Source organism: Chenopodium album, chromosome 20 (genome assembly GCF_948465745.1).
Source record: "Chenopodium album chromosome 20, dcCheAlbu1.1, whole genome shotgun sequence".
In the NCBI taxonomy this organism is placed as follows: Eukaryota; Viridiplantae; Streptophyta; class Magnoliopsida; order Caryophyllales; family Amaranthaceae; genus Chenopodium; species Chenopodium album.
The window spans coordinates 34,332,961-34,353,009 of NC_137853.1; the positions used below are offsets into that span (position 1 = coordinate 34,332,961).

Genomic DNA, 20,049 nt, shown 5'->3' on the forward strand with positions numbered 1-20,049 from the left:
ACTGTGTTAATCTTGTGTTCATGTCTAGTTTTGTTTGCAGGATAGAACAAGGAAAGTTACAGCTATTAATTGGAGTGCTTAGTCTCCTTTTGGCCTTCTGTCAATTAAAGATGAGCACCAAAAAAAGAATGTACATAATTAAAGATATAAATTGCTCAAAGTATTGCATCAAAGTTGTGGTTATCTAATCAAATTTCATCTTGATTATACATTTTTAATTTTTTAAAACTTGAGTATGCTATTATATAAAACTCTACTAAAAAAAGAATAACTTAGGAACTTTGTAACTATCACTTTCCTAGCTTTATTTGTTTTTTTTTATCAATTTTTTCCTAGCTATCCCATTCTATTTGACCAATTTGGACATAGATCCTTGACCACTTTTTTTTTTTTTTTTTTGGTGTTCCACCCGGTTCACCCTTTGGACTAATCTAGATCTGGAGATCAGTTACCACTACACCAATAATCAATTGGTATTCTTGACATTTTTTTAGCATGTTTGATATTGACACACCTGGAATCAACTAAAAACGTTGTTCAAGTTTTAAGATACCTATCATTTCATATGAAGCATCAATATCGATCATCAATTCATATGACTCAGATTCATTCACAACAATGAAAATGTAAATTAAAGCATTACCTTTAATTACATGGGTAGAATTTTTAACTTAAAAACACGTAATTAAATCACCAGATGACAAAACAATTGTAAATTAGTTACGCGACACAATTATACACCTAAGTGGGTTAAGTGACATCACATTCATTTGTTTGTTTTATTTTGTTGAGATTTTTGGTACACAAAAAAAAAATTTATTTATCAAATCAAATAATGAAAAAATACTTTATTGAGCATGATTATTTCCCCTTCACCCTTTGACTACTGTTTCTTCTTGGTTGCGCATTTCAAATTCTTTGAAACTCGTTTTACAACTTTCTCTCTCCTCACATTCGAATCATTCATTCGTCATTCTTCAGGCTTGTTTATTGAAATCACCTTGAATTAATTGTTTAAGCTGTACAATTATACAAATTATACTCTTCAATTTTCTCAAAAATTCAATCTTGAACCTTTTTTTCATTTCTGGGTATTTCCAGTAATTCCCTCTTCTAAGCTGGGGAAATCATCTACTTTTTAAGGTAATTTCGAATTATTTGTTATACCCATTTAATTTCTTGAATTTGTAATGCAAAAAAGTTAGGAATAGTTTCATTTTATTTTCTGAATTTTGGGTTTTTTTTTGGATCAATTGTATGATTGCTGGGTTTATGTTGTTCATTTTCATGAATTGGATGGCATTATCATGTTTTTTCTTTTAGTATACTCAGATAATAAGCCATAATTAATTGTTTGTGCAATTCTTGATATTAATTTAGAGTATATTTTAAAGTGTATGCTGCTAGGGTTAGCTTGTTTTTGGGATAAATCTATTGTAGAACAATGATTTGTTTTTGTATGAGGTGAAATGGATAAGGTTCTTCATCACTACCCCTCCATTTGGGTGTTGCCGGGGGCGGCCGGTGGCTGGTGGGTGCTATGTTGGTGAATTCAATGTACATTCTCTGCAGGAGGTGTATGTATCTGATTATTTATGTGCCAATTGAAGGTATTCAAGGCGTACCTTGTGAACGAGCAATGTGCAGCACTTTGCTCTTCTCCTCTATTTGTAATTAGCTTTGTCTCTGATAATGATACTAGTATACTACGTATTCTTATACACAGTATAATTTGATGCTTTGAGAAAGTTTCCATGTATCTTAAAATAGTATTGGTAGTTTTATATTTGGATGACCCGAGATGCCTCTAGTTAAATTGAGTGATAGGGAATTAGGGACTATGGAAAGTAATGGGAATGAATCGGTTTATAGAGGGCTTTTTTAGTGAAATCGTGTATTATTCTTAATAATGAGGGTTAGGACAATGCATCAATTATCAATAAAGTAGCAAGAAGGGGATTGCTTTAGATTATCAATCATGATTATCCTTAGCTATGTGGTTTATGACAATGCAACAATAATACAGAAAGAACGGACATGTTTTTGTATATTAATCAAAATTTGGAGAGAATAATGTGAATGTTTTTAGGCCCAAGTAATTGGGGAACTTGAGCTAATTCTTTAGGAGCTTGATAACCATTAACTTTTCCTAGGTAGGAAATGGATTGACTGTTAGCTGTTACCCATGGAACCTTATCTATAGTGATCAAGAGTTCAGCGATAAGAGCTGATTCTTCAATGATTTAGCTATGGTGATGAGTGTCCCTTACAAGTAATTGTAAATTCATTCCTTGGGCATCTCCTCTTATTCCCTTGATCAAGTTTTGACTTTTGAGGATGAAATGGCATATAAGTAGGTTTTGTAGGGAGTAAATAGTGATTTTTCTTATTCTCCACCTCATAACTCTCTACATAATGCACTTATGCACGGATTTCAAATCTGTTAAGATAGAGGTCTTTGGAGGGTCATTCTGTCTTTATGATTCAACACTCTTGCTAGAGAGTCAACTGTTTGCATCACAAATTTGATAATTTTTTTTTTTTTGAATTGTTCCTCTATGAATCGTCTTGCACTCTTGCTGATTGAGTTTGATCTAAGAACTTTTCTTGTGACTTATTTATACAGCTAAAATTCTTACAGAATTTATTGGTCCATATCCAAATTCCTTATCCTGTCTTCTACTAATCATTTAGTTATTGAGTTTTCTTTACAAATTGATGAAATTTTGACTTCATGTAATCAAGTTTGTTGAAAGTACTTTGAAGGTTTTATTTTATTTCATTTTAGAAAAAGCATTAATTCGTTTGAAAAATGTTACTTTGAGTCTTCTGGAAACATCATTTCTTAAAATTTGTCAAGCATAAGAATTTGTGTTCGGCATCCCAAGCCTTCCGATGCCATGATGCATATTGAGTTGCTGTGTGGTGGCTGAGCTGTCTTATGTATAGTCATAAACCTTAAGGAATGTGTTACCTATGTAAACAAATGTAGCATGATCGTTGACTCATTGAACTACTTTTTTTATTCAACTGAAATCTAGAAATCAAGATACCCATATGTAAAAGAAATCTCAGCATACTTTTCAAGGATATCATAAAATCTTGTAGAAAAAAGAAATCTTTAGTTGTTACTCCCTCCGTCCCTTTATTACATGCCTATTTCTCATTTTGCACGGGAATTAAGAAAGTTAAAGATAACTTAAAACTAAAAATTGGGAGTACAAATATGCATGTGGGGTTAGAGAGAGATAGAGAGAAAGAAAAGGGTGGTTGAGAATTAGGAGAGAGAAAGTATTGGGAATTGATGTAAAGTACAAAAAAAGAAAAAGAAAAATGATGACAAATCTTCAAAACAAGAATAATATTGGCAAAAAGTACAACCTATAAATAGAAACAGGCATTTAATTTTGATCACCCCAAAAAGGAATACATGCATGTAATAAAGGGACGGAGGGAGTACTATTAATTAAGAGAGTGGAGACCACTGGAGAGTAACTAGTTAGTCTCTTATACTAACATGTCCGTGCTGATATATAAGATGATTAAATTAAGTTCTTAGAGCTTGATATAATTGACTTATTTCCATACATCAAATGGCATAACTCATGTAGATGTATCTTCATGAATTTGTGAGCAGCTGATGGGAACTTAATAAAAATATATTTTGTGATTTTTAAAGTTGCTGAACCAGACAAATATTTACTGTTTGTGGTGTTTGTTTTCTAGATGTCCACTAGCTCCAGGAGTGATACTACCGATGACTCCATTTTTGACATAGAGGAGCTATTACAGATTGAAGCAAGATGTAGAGAGGTAATTTACACTATTTTGTTCTTCTGGGCTGTTTTTGCATGACATAATTTACAAAAGTGTTGCATAGGTTATGAGGCACAGGAGATATTTTCCTTTGTCTTTGGTGTATTGAATAGCAAGATAGCGTTGATTTTGCCATTCTTCAGGCTTGTTTATTGAAACCACCCTAATTTATTTATTTAAGCTGTACAATGGATAAAATAAATTACTCTTCAATTCGGACAGGGAATAAGAATTTGGATATGGACCAATACTTCAATAGAATAGCAAAAAGGGAAAAATGTTCAATCTGAAAAAAAGGGAAAAATGTTCAATCTGAAAAAAAAGGGGAAAAATGTTCAATCTGATTTCAATTTTGTTGTGATTGATGGAGAGGATTTAATAACACCCCCACCCGCTGATAAAAAAATTAACTGAAAAAAAGGGAAAAATGTTCATTATCATCTGTTAATTTCTATTGAAAGTTCACAAGGGGGTATGTTTAATTAACAATAGAATAGCAAAATTATTTTGTTATCTTGTTTCATAATTGATAATTCAAAATCAACCTGTGTTTTTTATATTTCACATCCCAAACTTAGTAACTGTTACACACAAATACCTTCCGCTTTTTAGCTATCCTCTTATAGGCCACCCTTTTTGCACTATACTTTATATTGAAACTTATTTGAAAGTGTGAAGTAGTCACAGCTATTCCTTCTGACTGGAAGGAATTAGAGGTAATATGACCTTCCTTTTAAGCGTAATTATATGAGATGCATTTATACTTGTGAATGTCATTTTTGAAGCACCACAGTAGACAGTCTGGTTACTCATTTCCAACAATAAAGCTTTTTTCTGTTGAGCTTGATGCAACTCCAATAACGATAAGTGCACTCTGGTCATGAAAATTCTCAATATGTATTCCATGAGAACATTTGGGGGTGTCAGCATTGCTGGCACCTGTTAATTCGCTTGATTGGTATTTCAGTATTTGTCTGGTCCTTAAAGACATGATATTGCTCTGCATTTGTAATATCACTGTATCATTTACGAAGTACGTTGCTTTAATGAATTTACTTTTGCACGAAAGGAATTATATGCGGATTTCTTACTTTGTTTCTCATTTTTGGTTGCAGTTAAGAAGAGAGAAGGATTTGCTTAAAGAAACACAATCCCAAAGCTTCGACTTGATAAAAGTAATATTGTAATTCCATTTGGTCTATTTATTTACTGTTATACAGCTGTTATTGTTTATTTTCACCATTTGCTTAGCTAGACATCAGTAATCTTCATTCTCCAACCTCCCCTACACCTACAAACCTAAAAAGGAAATACGAGTGCTGTGGAGGTAATATAATAATTCGTTGACATACTCAATCGTAATCTATCTTGGAATCCAAGATGATAGTTATGAATGTAGTATTTGACTCCTTTCGTTACTGAACTGATCTATTATCAGTTTTGCATCTATATTCAGTTTCCAATATGCCTTCTAAGCTGTACTAGATAGAGATACAAACCTGTTGATGGTTCAACCATTACAACAATAACAAACAATAACAAATGACGCATAGTTCTGGAGTTTCCAAACTAAAAGTACACTATAGATTCAATGATGTATTGATGTATGACTTTATTTTGGCCGCACTTAACTTCAGGAAGGATATATAGTCAGTTGATATGTTCTTTTCTGCAATTTTCTACAAAAAGAACTCTGTTTTCGGCTGTCCAAAGGTCATTAGAAGTCAGATCTATTGCAGACTCTGCATGTTACTATTATGCTTGGTGATCTTCTTACTAGGTTTCATGCATTGCAGAGACTGGAGCTGCATGTATGGAAATTGAATGAGGCCCGCTTGGGAGATAAGAGGAAAATACAAGAGTTAGAAAAAGAGCTGAATAACTGCCATCAGGAAATAGGTAATATAATTATATTTTATATCTTTCATTTAATTTGCATGCTAAAATTCACTGTTTCCGTCTTTGCTTTGTGGGATTAAGGTTTCTTCTTTATATTTTGGCTTGTGTGGTTGGGGTTTTCTTTAAAGTGGAAACTTAAGAGTAAAATTGGCTGGTTTTGACCCCCTCCTCCTGCTGTTTTTCTTGGCTCAGCTTTAGATTTGATAGATATTATAAGATGCCACTCAACTTCGTATCCTAATTTGCCAAATCTGTTCTCATTTACTTTACTAGCATATGCTACTAGTGGCTCTATTAAGGACCTCGTTAAATGCACTGGTGAAAAACTGCCCCCAGCAATGCCAAGAGCCTGTCTGCCAAAAAAAAAAAAAAAAAAAAAAAAAAAAAGCATAAATGCTGTGAGATTGGTGCCTAGTTTTCTTTCTTCAGTTTCATGATTGTTTAGTGGGTGCTTATGCTTATAAGTGGATACTTTGCTATGCTGATTGTTCATAGTATGATTAGTCATTTAATGCATTATTGTGTCAACTCCAGACTATTTGCAGGATCAATTAAATGCAAGAAATGCTGATGTGAAGTATCTCGAAGAGTGTGTTGGGAGCGTTGAGATGAAATTGGTTGACTTTGAACTTCTGCAGGAGGAAGTTGTCAGTCTAAGAGAAGAATTAGAAAAATCGGACTCGGAGTGTAATTTTTATATTCAGGAACTGGGGACTAAAGAAACACAACTACAGCAGTCAAGATTGCATATAGAAAAACTAGAAGAGTCTATTGCCTCTGCTGCATTGGAGTACCAATGTGAAATAGAGAGCTTGAGGCTGGAAATGATGTCCTTGGAGCAGAGCTGCTTTGAGCCTAAGAAATCCGAGGAGTACTGTCAAGAAATTGCCGGATTGACTAAGTCACTTCATGAAATTCAGATCCAGTTCGAGGAAGCACAACAAAATATTAGAAAGTTGGAAAATGAAAATGAACGAGTGAATGACGTGCTTAATGCACACGAAAAGGAAGCAAGATTATTTTGCCAGAGAGTTGAAGAGCACTTCAAAGGATGGATGGATGGTAGTAAAGGTTTAAATTCTTGTGGATTGTCCAATGTTGCTGTGGGAGAAGTTAGTTCATGTGGCGATATCCTAGGACCACTGCTCTCAAAACTCCTCAAGATAGGTACATCAGTTAAAGATCTTAAAGGTAGTGATAGTGGAGAGAAAATGTCCCATGAACTTCATAAGTATAAAGAACTAGTTAACCAGCTTAAGGAAGAACTGAAGAAAGAGAAATTAAAAGCGAAAGAAGAGGCAGAGGACCTCACTCAAGAAATGGCAGAGTTGAGATACCAAATGACAGAGTTGCTGGAAGAAGAACGTAAACGACGTTCTTGCATCGAACAAGCCTCTTTACAAAGAATATCCAAGTTAGAAGTACAGCTTCAGATGGAGCAAAGAAAATCTGTTGGCCCTGGTCAAAGAATATGTGAGGCATAATAGTTTCGTTGAGTTCAGTACTGTTATGTTTTGTAACATTACCAGTCTTGTGTAAAGACTGTGAACTTGTTTTTTTGTACATATATATAATGTGAAAGTATCATTTGATTGAGATAAAGCATTGTGTTTGGTCCGCACACAAAAGGATACTTCACTGAGATAGCTTAAGCAGCTCGATCTCGAGTTTTGAACCTTCTCATCTACAGGCGAAGCTTTGGAATTCAACAGAGATAAATTTGTTATGAATTTTATGATAAATTTGTTCTATTTGTTGGCAATAATACGTTCAAGTACTCTCATGTAACACTCAAAGATTAATCCAACATTATAACAGGCAAAATATTTTCCATTCTTCTTGTTTTTCCAGTTTTGTTTAATCAAAATAAATAATGTGACATTATGAGATAAACAATTTTGTTTCTCACGGAAAGAAACTTGAGCGCGTTCATTGTACTCTTGTTAAATTCACCCAATTATATTTCCATTGTCACCAACTCACCACACCATATAACTGATTTTTGTGAATTATGCTTAGAAGTGTCAAAACCATATCCGACCCAATCCAAAACCGATTCGGAAAATATCCAATTCATATTTGAAATCACATGGATGGAAACAATTAATTTAGCAGGACTCAACTTTAAAAATTAACCAGCCCCGACTCGACCTGATGCGATTATCCAAATTGACACTAATATTTATAGTATACTCATATAGTCTTGTATATACTCCTATTATAGGGATACACGATTGGTTTTGAGGAGCTCATCGTGTCTTATTTACAACAATTTACTGTTATCACTTGCACCCAGATAACTAACTAATACACTACTAGTCTCCTAGTATAATTTGATTAACAGCTCAAATTTTCAAGAAACTCTTTCAAATCCCATCAATGGCAACACAATTAATCTCTCCCTTAAAATCAACCTTACCCCCAATTTTTACAACACCAGAAAAATCATCAACCCCCTTTTCTTGGAAATTAAACCCAATTTATAATCAACCCCACAAATTTTCTGCACCTAAGTTGATTTCTGGTGGTGGGTTTTTGAAGAGAGAGAGAACCAAAATCAGCTTAAGAACCAACTCTTATTCTTCTTCTTCATCTACATCATTTGGTAATTTTGATAAGAAAAATGGGAATATCATGGTTGATACTTGCTTGGTAATTCCTCCTCCAAATAATAAGAAGCCTCGTGCAATTATTAAGTTTCTTGGTGGAGCTTTTATTGGGAAGGTTTCTCATGTCACTTACAGGTTTGATTTGGGTTGCTATGTATTTTATTTTTGGAGTTTTCATCATCAAATTCAATTTAATTGGAAATTAGCATTTGGGCATGTGATGGTAATTTATGTTATTTAAGGTGTTTTAATAGATCAGTAATTTGGAATAAAGTTTTTAGCTTTAAAGAAGGCAGCCCACTAAGGTAGTGATGTAGATGGGATTTGATTCGAAAGCTCGGGTTTTGTGCCTAAGACTTTAACGAACTAAACTAGTTGACATTCGCTCCTTTAGTATGATTGCTCATATTCTTGTGTATGGTTGGGTGTTTGGGGAGAGGGGGGGTGTTTGACCTTAATTTCAGATGTTTAATTGAGCTATATAAGGATTTGTTTGTGTTATACATGTGTGTAATAGGCATTTGGGACTTAGATTTTCGGATTTAATTTTGTGAATGTATAGTTTTTGTTGCTAAGAAAGAAAGCTTGGATACTGAGTGTTACTGTTTATGTTTTTGTTTCAGCTATCTAATTGAGTTATTGGCGAAGGAAGGGTATCTTGTTGTGCTAGTTCCTTATAATGTGACATTCAATCATGAAGATGCAGCTAGGCAGGTTTATGAGAGGTTTAATGCCTGCTTGGATATCCTTCTCACTTCTGGATTGTCTGAAGCAAAACTTGAAGCTTCCCAGCTAGTTGGCCTTCCTGTTTTCTCTGTCGGCCACAGGTTGGTTTTAGTTTTTACAGTTCTTCAGCTTTGCTCTCATGCTTTGCTTATTGATTGTCATTTGCAAAGTTACTGCTTCTGGAATAGAATGATAGGAACATACCACTAGTCCTCGGTTAAGTAACAATTTGTGATTCTGGAATTGTGATCTCAACAAAATTTTGAGCAAATTGAATCTAGTTTCAGCTTGTTACCAAACATGGATATATGGTTTCCTAGATAATGGTGAAATGTGGTGTACTTTTATATCATTATGTCCACACTCACCACACTCATCCTTTGGTTTCTTGTTCTGTAACTGTTCGTAAATATAGGATTATGCAATGTTTCTGTGGTTAATCGAGAGTTTTGGCTTCAATCTGATGAACATACAACTTTTTACCATTAGACTTGAAAGCTATGTGCTGATAACTTTAATCAGTATACTCAACCTATTGGAGACTGCAAATGTTTCAATCATTGACTTTGCCAGTTAATTAAATGAAGCCTGTGCCAGAAAATTAGGTTGAATGAGACACTTGTTGGATAATAATGCTATTTTATTTTCACTACATTTCCAGAGATTGTTGACCATAGTTGAATTGGTGGCTGCTTGACTTGCTGCCGGTAAGAAAAAACCATTTTCTTCTCCACTGATCACTTATTTTCTTTGAATGCCCTGCAGCAATGGAGCACTTCTCCAAGTTCTGACAGGAAGCTACTTTTTTGACAAACTACCAAAGGTTACTTCCTTTCTTACCTTCTTATTTTCTGCAGGTTAAGCAGGAATTTTGATTTCACGAACTTGTAGCTTGTAGGGAAAAGAAAATTGTAAATTATAATCTGTATTAACTTTAGCATTTTGCACAATGTGACGAAGAGTGTATCTCTTGTGGAAGGCTAATGCCATAGTTTCGTTCAACAACCGGTCAGCAACAGAGGCAGTGCCATACTTTGAACAGGTAATAGTTTTGCTTACTCATATTCTGTACTTCGTATCTCAGTATCATTTAAAATTCATAATACACCTGAATATTCTTAGTTTCCAATTGCTTTTGTCTAGCTAGAGTGTCAGCTGCTCTTAGGGGCACCATGTACTTACGTAAAGCACTCTGGTTTTCCTATAGTATTATCTATGCTAATAATAATCAAGTCAAAATCTGCTATGCAATCTCTTGTGCTTGAATGCTTTCTATATTTGTAACCGGACTCTAGGTCTTTGGATTAGGCTTCTTCGTTGCTTCCAGGGTCATTTGGCTAAGTGATCCTCACTAAACTGAGCTTATGCTACTGGTCACATCACTAAACTGCAGATCTAAAACCAAATGGGATTCTGTTATAGTGCAAAACCATGGATGTTAAGCCTATTGGGTACTCGGTTACTATTGTTTGATGTGTTGGTGGTTTACACTCGATTTTTCCCTTTCATTTTGTTTTTCTTGTCGTTACCATATTATTCCAATGATGATCATTATGACTTAGAATCTAGTGAATTATTATTTGTGACTTCTGACGATGCAGCAGCATTTGAAATAAAGAATTAGCATTTGGCCTTCTATGTCAATGGAAAATTACTCATGTTATGGAATTCAGTGATTATTGATGACCAATATCAAGCTCATGACTGGAAGTCTGCTCTATTTGACCTCAGATGTTGTATATTGTGGACATGCAGATTTCTGCCTTTATTTATTTATTTATTTATTTTTTTTTTACTTTCATGGAACTGTACCTGATTGTCCTTGTATGTCTCACAATCTGGTGTAGTGTTGCATACTTGCATGCATGACATAGTGGGGAATAACACGAGCTTTCCACCGTAGGTAATTAATATGCTCTCTTGATGGTAATTGTGGTAATTATTTTGCAGTTGGGCCCTTTGATGAGTCAGGTTATGCCAATGGTGGAAACAAGTCCAATGTATTCAATGGCTACTAGTGTATCAGGTAGTATTAATAATTGCATCTGGACTTCATTTGCAATATTTTTGTAGATTTGTAAACATGCTAGTTCAACTTTTGTATTCTGTAAGTGATAGCGATATCCTCCCAGGCTCTGTCTCTGATCATCTATATATGACAGCAAACTAGGATTTGATCTTGCATTTGCACCTTATGGACTGTACTTCTTAGTACATTAACAAGATTTAAATAATATGGTATATAGGAATTTCCGTTTAGCTAAATAATCTGTATATTTTGTTTACTACTACTGTCTGTATGTTATCGTGATAGGTTCAATTTAATACTGGCGGTTTAAATTATGAAACAGGATTGGAACTAGGTCAATATTTCAGTTGTAACGTGACAGCTTACATGAACACCTTTATGATTTAGGGTGTTACAAAGTTTGCCTGCTTTTGGCAAAACAAAAGTGTACTTATATCTTGTCCAATTTGTCTTGGAATTTCATGCCTAATCAACTTTGAGCAGGACAGTTCAGACTACTGAACATAGTGATCAACCCTCAATTTGACTAGTTGGATACTAGAAATGTGACACTGTAGGCATAATCACAATTCGATTTGGCTTGTATGTAGAATTGTAGAAATACTGTAAAGCTGGGAAAAGCATTAAAAAACTTATTGCATGGGGTGCTCCTGTAGCACTTTCTGATAATGTTTGTCAGAGAAGTTGCTAATTAATATGATCGTTCTCAGACCTAACTAACTTCATGTGTTTTGCTGCCACCTTTATGCCATGAAATATTTAAGGTATTTATGGTCTATGGATCAGCCTTAACGAGTATTTTAACCACTTGGACTATGATTGAAGGACTATCCTGGTCATGGATTCAGCCTTTACATGGAACTTTTGAGCTATCTTTGGTCCATTATATCAGCCTCATTGAGTACAAGTACACTGAGTACCACTTGAAAAAATTATCAGTATGTTCATGACTGCTAGGATTATCTTTGTTGTGGGACTGATTTTCTCCACTTAAGGTACTAGTCATGTTTTAGATATTTGGTGCCCCGTCCTCATAACATTTCTCACAAGTATTTCAGGCCATAACGACTATCTTTTCTCTTGATCCCATAATCCTTTTTGCTCTTTGCTGTTATTCTGTTTCTTTGAATTAGTTAGCACTTAGCACAAGTCAATCAAGAGTCTGAGGTTTCTTATTGAGGATTGTTATTTATGTTCCTTTATTTTATTTTATTTTTTTATTTTTTTTATTGATATAGGAGACGCATGGAAAGCGTTACTAGATGGAGCTGGAGCAGTAGTAGCTCAAACTGATGCCGAGTTGTTTTCTTCAGTTACTCAATTTGTGGATCAATTGCCCTCGGTGCTAAATGAGGTATACACCATGATCGGAGTATGCATTTTGTTTAAATCATTAATCATTTGCAGGTTCCATTCCATTTCACATGTATATAAATTGGTTTCAGAAAAGCAGAATACTATTTCATTACAAATTTTGGTATTCCAGATCTAAGATTTTGCTTCCTAATTTGCATGATCTGATCAGGTTAGACAAGGAGTGTCAGAGTTCAAGCCAACACCTGCAGAAAATCGTGAACGCTGCAAAAGTTCATACAACGTCCCACACACATTACTGGTAGGTTAAGGTTCCCTTGTCTCTTTATAACACACAAATTTCACATTTACAATTTTACATTCCAGAAGAGTGACCATCTCAGGTGAAGTTTAGTTTTGATACTATTGATGAGACTGATCTCCTCGAAGAGACACTGAAGCCCCGTGTTAACTCCATTGGTGGGACACTTCAGAAGCTCCAACTAAGTGGTAATCACCTTACACCATGCATTCAGGTAATATTCATTGAAGTATTCAAGTTTTTTCATAATTTAAAAGACTTCAGGAAGAGCACATAAACATCTATTTCCTTCTCAGGAAATTTCCATGGTGAGTGGTGACCCTGAACTATGGCCAAATTCCAAATCAACCCTAATTTGTTTGCATTCTCCAGAATACATTTGAATTCGAAAAATCAAAGTTTTGCCGACTTTAATTTTTGAGTTGAGAATCACTTTGGAGAATGTCAAATAATTCGGTTATTTTGGAAAATGGCCTATGCCAGAGTACAGTGTTACCATGGATAATTCCCTTTTAAAAATATTTTCCTGAAAATTTCTTGTTAAGAAGGGCAAAGATTGATGAAGTTAAACATGGAATGATATCAAAGATAACTATATGTAAGCCTGTAACCTTTGCTGAAGTTACTGGCTACTGATTATTGAATCTGACAATAAGGCTCCTTGGGGGTTTGAATTTCAACTACTTATTTGGATTGATGTTCTCAGGATCCAAAATGGCAAGTGGGTGACCTCTACACACCTGTAGATGCTATTGCTCAAGGTCTGAAAACTGCTTCATTGAGTGACACCAAAGTTCTCGCCCAAACCATAACCAATTGGTTCAAGCGTTTTGAAGAATAATACGATTAAGCCTTGCAGTGAATTATGTCCTGCATATTACATCATGATCTCATTGCAGAGAAGGAAAGGGTGATGAGTGCAGTTTTATTTGTCAGATGCAGGATGATTCGAGCCTTTGACCTCAGCAGCTTATAGTCCACTGTCAGAAAAATAGTAATATGGCTTGCTGTGTTCACTGCAGAAAAGGAACGAGGTTGATTATCTGGAAGGATAAATAAGATGCCTGGGAAGTTTCAAGTTTGTGACTTGTAATCATATATGATATCTGTTAATACAAAAAATCATTGTATTCTAGTAGATGGAAGCTTAGCCATCGTTGACCTTTATCAAGTCAATATAATCCTGCTTGACTTGGTAATGATCAAAGTCAAGGGAAAAAAACAAAAGAAAAAAAAGATAAGCATGCAACTTGGGTTTGGAAGGATGAAGGATTCATTCATTCATACCTAAGGATGTTAGGATTTTTTTTTTAATTTTTTTTTTTAATTGCTTAGTATATACAAGTATATGTTAATAGTTGGGAGATAATTGAGGTCACTTTATAATTACTTTTTCTTGTTAATGATGTTATTAAATACGGAGTAGTAAGTCAAAACTCATAACATCATGTTACATGCACATCCAAACCTTGACGAGGATGTTCACATTAAATATTTTGCATTCTTTGTCAATAATATCTTGACATAAGATGATTGGGAGAGAATCGAGTAAGAAATGTATACATTGGATAGAATATAGGAGAAAAATTCTTTCTCTAACATAAACACCTTTAAGTTTTTCTTAAAATAGTGTCAAATTCTTCTTCTTCTTCTTTTTTTCTTCTTTTTTTTTTTTTTTTTTTTCAATTTGAAAATTGGATCATTAATTGATACTAAGGCCACCTATTAAACTATCAACACTTTTTTGCTTAATTAATCTTTTACTATATTTAATTTGCTAAAGGAGTCAATTCGAGTGACTGAATTGGGTTTAATTTCAATATGAGCTATACTAATTCATTAAGTCAAAATTTGGATCACATCACTTTCGATTCAGGTCGAATTAGCTGTTGACACTTCTACAGTTACACATTAAACAAAATGAACACATAATAAAAGTGAATTCTTTGTAGCACACCATCCATTTTTCATTTCTTTTAGCCTATTTTCCAAATTTTTAAAACCAACATGTAAAAAATAAATAAATTAATTAATTAATAATAGATAAATAAATATGGACACGCTCCAATTTGACATTGTCCAACAAAAATAAATGGATTAAGTTTAGTTTAGTCCGCCCAAAAAAGGAACACCCAATCTTCAAATATTTGATTTGTTCAACCAAACTATTTAATCAAAAATTCAAACAACCCCAAATTTCCACAGTAAGTTTGGAAGAAAGAAGCCGTGTTCTTAAAATAACGGGCAATTTCTTCCTTACTTCCTGCATTTTTCACACACTATATTTCTCTTTCCTCCCAATTTTTCTTCATTATTAAGCCTTCCCTTAATCCCTTCTTTCTAGTTTCTTAACCCCAAATCAATTTTCCTCCAATTTTCCACTTACCCATTTTATTTCTTGCAAGTTTTCAGGTACTTTTATACGAATTATTTTTTATTTTATTTAATATTTTCTTGATTATGTTGATTGAATGAGTTCCTAAAGTGATGTAATTTACTTTGTAAGTCTTAATTTTTTCTGGGTATTTGCAATTTTTCATCTTTATTTCTGGGTTTTTCTGCTGTTGATGATTCCTTAACTTGTAAATAAGCAGCATGATGTTATACTGGAAGTAATTGAAGTTTGCTGCTATGGTTTTTCAACTATTGATTGAAATTTTCGGATTCAAATTCAAAGTTTAATTGAAAGTTTGATCGTATGATTAAGTGTGTGCTGTTGATTGGATTGATTTGTTTTCATGATTCAAATTTGAATTGAACTCATTTCAATTTTGTGGGTATTTCTTGGATGTATTTTAATTATGATTTGGAAGTATATGACATGTTATACAATATTTCTTAATTTATATAGCGTTGGATGTATAGTACACCCGGGTGTATAAGGAAAATTGTCGAAATTGTTGATGTTATGAATTGATTTTTGCCCTTAATTGAATTGTAAGTTTCTTTTTTTGTGTTTTTTCTTGTGTTTTAAGTTGTTAGCTTGGGTCTTTATTAGTCAATGGAATCTAGAGAATTTTCAAATTAAAGTTAAAAGGGATCACTTTTATGTCTACCTTTCTTGAATATTTTCATATTCTGTCCCAATTGAGATCTTGCTTGACCAAGTTTATGGGTTTACTGATTCTCCTTTTCGAAATTGCAATACGGAGTATTAATATACTAGATTCCGTTATATGATGTTTGTGATTGTATTTCGGGTTGAGTGATTGATTTGCTATGTTTATTGTATGGCTATTCCATCATATGAAGTTTTCTGCTGCTGATTCATTGGGGTATTGGGATGATTTGCAGAAATTTTGTACAGGAGTTGTGTAACCAGATTTGTGCCATTTAGCAGTTTTTTGAGGCATCATACATTTTCGACAATGAATGGTATTAAGAACTCGCCATTACATAGGTTTGCTAAGCCTAGCTCTGCTGGTCGGAAAGTTCCTAGTGATGCAAGCTATAACCCTTTTGATTCTGATGATGAGTCTGATAAGAAGCCACCGACTCAAGGATCCTCTACAAAGAAAAATTCTGGAGCATCGAAGAACTTGCCAAATTCTTCAATGACCAACCCTTTTGATGACGACATTGATGATCGAGAGAAAGAAGTGAGTTCGTCCACCTCTAAATTCTCCTTCACCTATGCACAGAGGAACAAATACAAGAACGATTTCTATGACTCAGGAGGTGTGGACAATCAAAATATAGAAGAACTAGAAAATTATTCCGTGTACAAATCTGAGGAGACAACCAAGACTGTTGACAATTGTTTGAAGATTGCTGAGGGTATAAGAGATGATGCTACTAAGACATTAGTAACTCTCCATCAGCAAGGTGAACAAATTAGAAGAACTCATGACGAGGCTGTACATATTGACTATGATTTAAGTCGGGTATGATTTTCTTACTTTTGTTCATTACCAATGATATTGTGTGTGTTGTGTGTGTTGTGTGTGTGTGTGTGTGTGTGTGTGTGTGTGTGTGTGTGTGTGTGTAAGATACCTTCAATCTAAATTAGCATGACCACCTAAATTGTAGCTCTTGGATCTAATTACCATGCTTCACACGCCATTATATCTTTGTTACCTGTTCGTTAGGCCATTGAACATATAATGTCTATCTGTTTTTTATTAGAAGCTTGAAGAACTGTCATGGATGAATCAGAAATATATGCCTTTTGATCTTTATGTCGTTTTCCTTTTTTTTTTTTAATTAATTTTTTTTTCTTTCCTATCTAAATATTAACCTTATTATAAAAGATCTGTGATAAGCTTGCTGCTATTTACTTTTTACCATGAATTATTTTTGATGCCCTTTATCTAAACTACATGTTCATTGGAGTTTTGAACTGAAAGAGTAAGGTAAAACCGTAAAACTGCTAAGGCAACAGTTTTTCATCCCCTTCCCCTCCCACCCTCTACACACACACACACACACACACATATAATGCACAAGCACTTGCTCACAAACGCCTTCCCTCCACATACTAAAACACACAAGACAGAGAATATGTGCAACTCACTGAAGCACACAGATAGAGAACATGTGTGCAAGAGTTGTGTCACATGAACTGCTCTGTTTTGTGTAATAGTTAATGGATGAGTGAGAGTGACACAGGACTAGCTCAATTCATGCCACTTTTTTGTGCTTGGGTATGAGTTGTTATAAAGCATTGAAAATTTGTTATATGAATACAGTTCTTTTTCTATGACCTATGAACCTAACACATCACATGCTAGTGATTATTAGTCATTATGTTAGACCACTTCCCTTCTCTTTCAAAGATATAACATAACAATTTACGAGTAAAATTAATGTGTTGTTTCCCAAGATGTATGTTTCACTATGGATTGGTATCTTTGATAATTCTGCATAATATCTTCTGTTGTTATATTCATGTATTAGGATTCTAGTCATTTATTCTTTCTGAAATCTTGGATTATATCATTCACTTTAGTTTAAGGACCCGTGGTTAAATATTTGTTCAATGATTGCAGGGGGAAAAGCTTTTAGGAAGTCTTGGGGGGCTATTTTCTAGGACTTGGAAGCCAAAGAAGACTGCTCCTGTAAAAGGCCCTGTCGTTTTGAGAGGTTTGTGTCCCTTTTCTCTTGCTCTGTATTTGAAGTTGCAGACATAGCTTTGTCTCTTAATCTCTTATATCTCTTTTTTTTAACAGATGATCCTGTTTGGAGCAAGGGTAGTCACTTGGAACAGAGGGAAAGGCTGGGATTGACATCTGCGTCTAATGGGCGTTCAAAGTCGCGGACTCCACCTCCTGAACCCACAAATGCGTTACAAAAAGTTGAGGTGTGTAAGAAATTATTACTCTTTGAATTTGGTGGGAGCTTTATCAAATGCTTTTAGTGTCACCAAGGAACTTTGTTTTAATATTATATCAACATGTATCTGTTTCTGTGGCGTATATGCTCTATTCAACCAGATTCAATATCCACATCTCATACAAGTCGTCGCCCCTGTCACTTAATCAAGTGATGGAGAGATGATAAATTTGGTCTTACTATTATCTTTCATTTCCTAAAAAACTTGTATTCTTAATTATATATTGGCAAATTGGGATAACGTAATAATTTTAAAAAAATTTATGCCTGTCATTACTTATTGTGCTAATCCTCTTCTGCTATCTTTGCTATAACAGGTGGAAAAGATGAAACAAGATGACGGTCTGTCAGACTTAAGCGATCTTCTAGGGGAGCTGAAGGTTATGGCACAGGACATGGGGTCTGAGATTGAGCGGTTAGTGTTGTTTTTATTAACCCTTGCCTGTTTCCGAACTTGAGACACTTGCTAATGCTACAACCTTCACTAAATACTTGGGTTTAGCACCATTTGTTGCTTTTGCTGCCTATTGTTTTGTCAAAACCTTTCTAACTCAGATATGTTGTAACCATTTCAGGCACAACTCCTCATTGAATGGCCTTGATTATGATGTGGAAATCTTGAACGATAGAGTTAGAGGTGCGACCCAACGTGGCCGCCGATTACTAGGAAAATGATGATCTTGAGTGTCTACCTGCAGCATGGTAATCCCAACCCAAGAATGGCACTGTTACTTAAACTTCATTATTAGAAACATGTTATAACTTCTATAATTGTTGGTTGGGACTTTAGGGTACTCGGGCAAGTGATAGTCAAGAGTTTGGGAAACTAGGGAAGAGAAACAGGAGATTTTAACTACCTTGATATTTGTTTATATTCACTGTATCAGTATTCGATGTTGCATTAGCTTGCGAATTATATAAACAATAAATTTTCAATTTTTCGGTCACATAATGCATTATCATTACTTTTTTCAATTTTCACCTGGGATTGAATCGTGTTTACAGTAACCACAAGTAGCGTTTGGTTAGCTTGATGCTCATTTTGGGATGAATGAAAATTTTGGTTAACTTTGGATTGATACTAGCAAATATTACTGGTTGATTCCCTATAACATTTCATATCATCATAGATCAAATGATCTTTTACAATGGTATTTCTTCCAAAAGAAAAGAAAAACCTCGAATATATAGTTTCACATAATAATTTGATAACCTGATAAACTTGGATAGTTTGACTATAATTTCAGGTTGTGATAAACCTGATAAGCAAGACTTCTAACTCTCAAACCATCATTAATACTCTGTATTCATCTTCACTTGAAGACCATCCGTTGTCTGCTGTTGCTTCATTTCAAGGATAGACTTAACTTTAGGGTGGAACAAAGAGTAGATAACGGATTGTCGTTGAGCAACCTCCAGCTGAGAGACACCATCTGCATAAGCGTTGGTGATATGAGCCGGGTCAGAAAGAGAGCTGTTCTGTCGAAAACCATGTAGGGTGCGACGCTTAGTGTATTCTCTAATGTTGTAGTCAGGGAATTTCCGGGCTGTGCGGAGGAGTGCACGGAAGAGAGAAAATACCTCTGCCCTTGTTGGGGTGGTGATATGGGTTGCCATGAGATGGACTTGAATTGAGGAAGAGAATTAAGGAAGGAGAAATGAAATATGGTTTTTGTTTGGGAATGAGAATAAAAGTGTGAGTTGTAGATGCTTGTTTGTTTGATGATGCTTAGTGCCAAGTGAACAATTCAATGCCGCAAATATGAAGTATAAGAACTTTTTAGGGAGAATTGACATGTTGAAAGCGAAAAAAGGGCAACAGATGGAGTTCTTAGAAATTTTTATTTTTGAGATTAAAATGTTCAAAGTTTTTGGCATAAAAAATCCTTGACATTGCTAAGAATATCTTATTGTCAATGACATACACGTAAGAACTTATTTATAAACTTTTTTTTTAAAGAGTTATAATTTTATTTTATTTTGAGAGGGTTGTTATAAAATTATTTAAGATACGTGGGTAAAAT

At 34.4% G+C, this 20,049-nt stretch overlaps 3 protein-coding genes across 4 annotated transcripts; all 3 read left to right on the top strand.

Moving 5' to 3' along the window:
* Positions 1-844: 844 nt before the first annotated feature.
* On the top strand, positions 845-7,529 carry LOC145598724 (uncharacterized). 2 transcript variants are annotated; one of them, XM_081655110.1, is made up of 5 exons: positions 845-1,143; positions 3,727-3,813; positions 4,932-4,991; positions 5,613-5,715; positions 6,250-7,529. In XM_081655110.1, exons 2-5 carry the CDS (start codon positions 3,727-3,729, stop codon positions 7,197-7,199), a joined length of 1,200 nt encoding a protein of 399 aa, XP_081511236.1. In that variant the 5' UTR covers positions 845-1,143; the 3' UTR covers positions 7,200-7,529. The 2 variants fall into 2 exon arrangements, with proteins under 2 accessions (XP_081511236.1, XP_081511235.1); XM_081655109.1 differs by lacking the exon at positions 845-1,143 and adding an exon at positions 1,177-1,610.
* A 434-nt stretch (positions 7,530-7,963) lies between these two features.
* On the top strand, positions 7,964-14,137 carry LOC145597927 (uncharacterized). The gene is made up of 9 exons (XM_081654199.1): positions 7,964-8,459; positions 8,948-9,151; positions 9,816-9,873; positions 10,030-10,092; positions 11,001-11,076; positions 12,318-12,433; positions 12,605-12,694; positions 12,777-12,908; positions 13,401-14,137. Exons 1-9 carry the CDS (start codon positions 8,095-8,097, stop codon positions 13,533-13,535), a joined length of 1,239 nt encoding a protein of 412 aa, XP_081510325.1. The 5' UTR covers positions 7,964-8,094; the 3' UTR covers positions 13,536-14,137.
* A 659-nt stretch (positions 14,138-14,796) lies between these two features.
* On the top strand, positions 14,797-19,006 carry LOC145597705 (SNAP25 homologous protein SNAP33-like). The gene is made up of 6 exons (XM_081653939.1): positions 14,797-15,106; positions 15,989-16,578; positions 17,683-17,776; positions 17,863-17,993; positions 18,343-18,440; positions 18,601-19,006. Exons 2-6 carry the CDS (start codon positions 16,063-16,065, stop codon positions 18,698-18,700), a joined length of 939 nt encoding a protein of 312 aa, XP_081510065.1. The 5' UTR covers positions 14,797-15,106; positions 15,989-16,062; the 3' UTR covers positions 18,701-19,006.
* Positions 19,007-20,049: the final 1,043 nt, after the last annotated feature.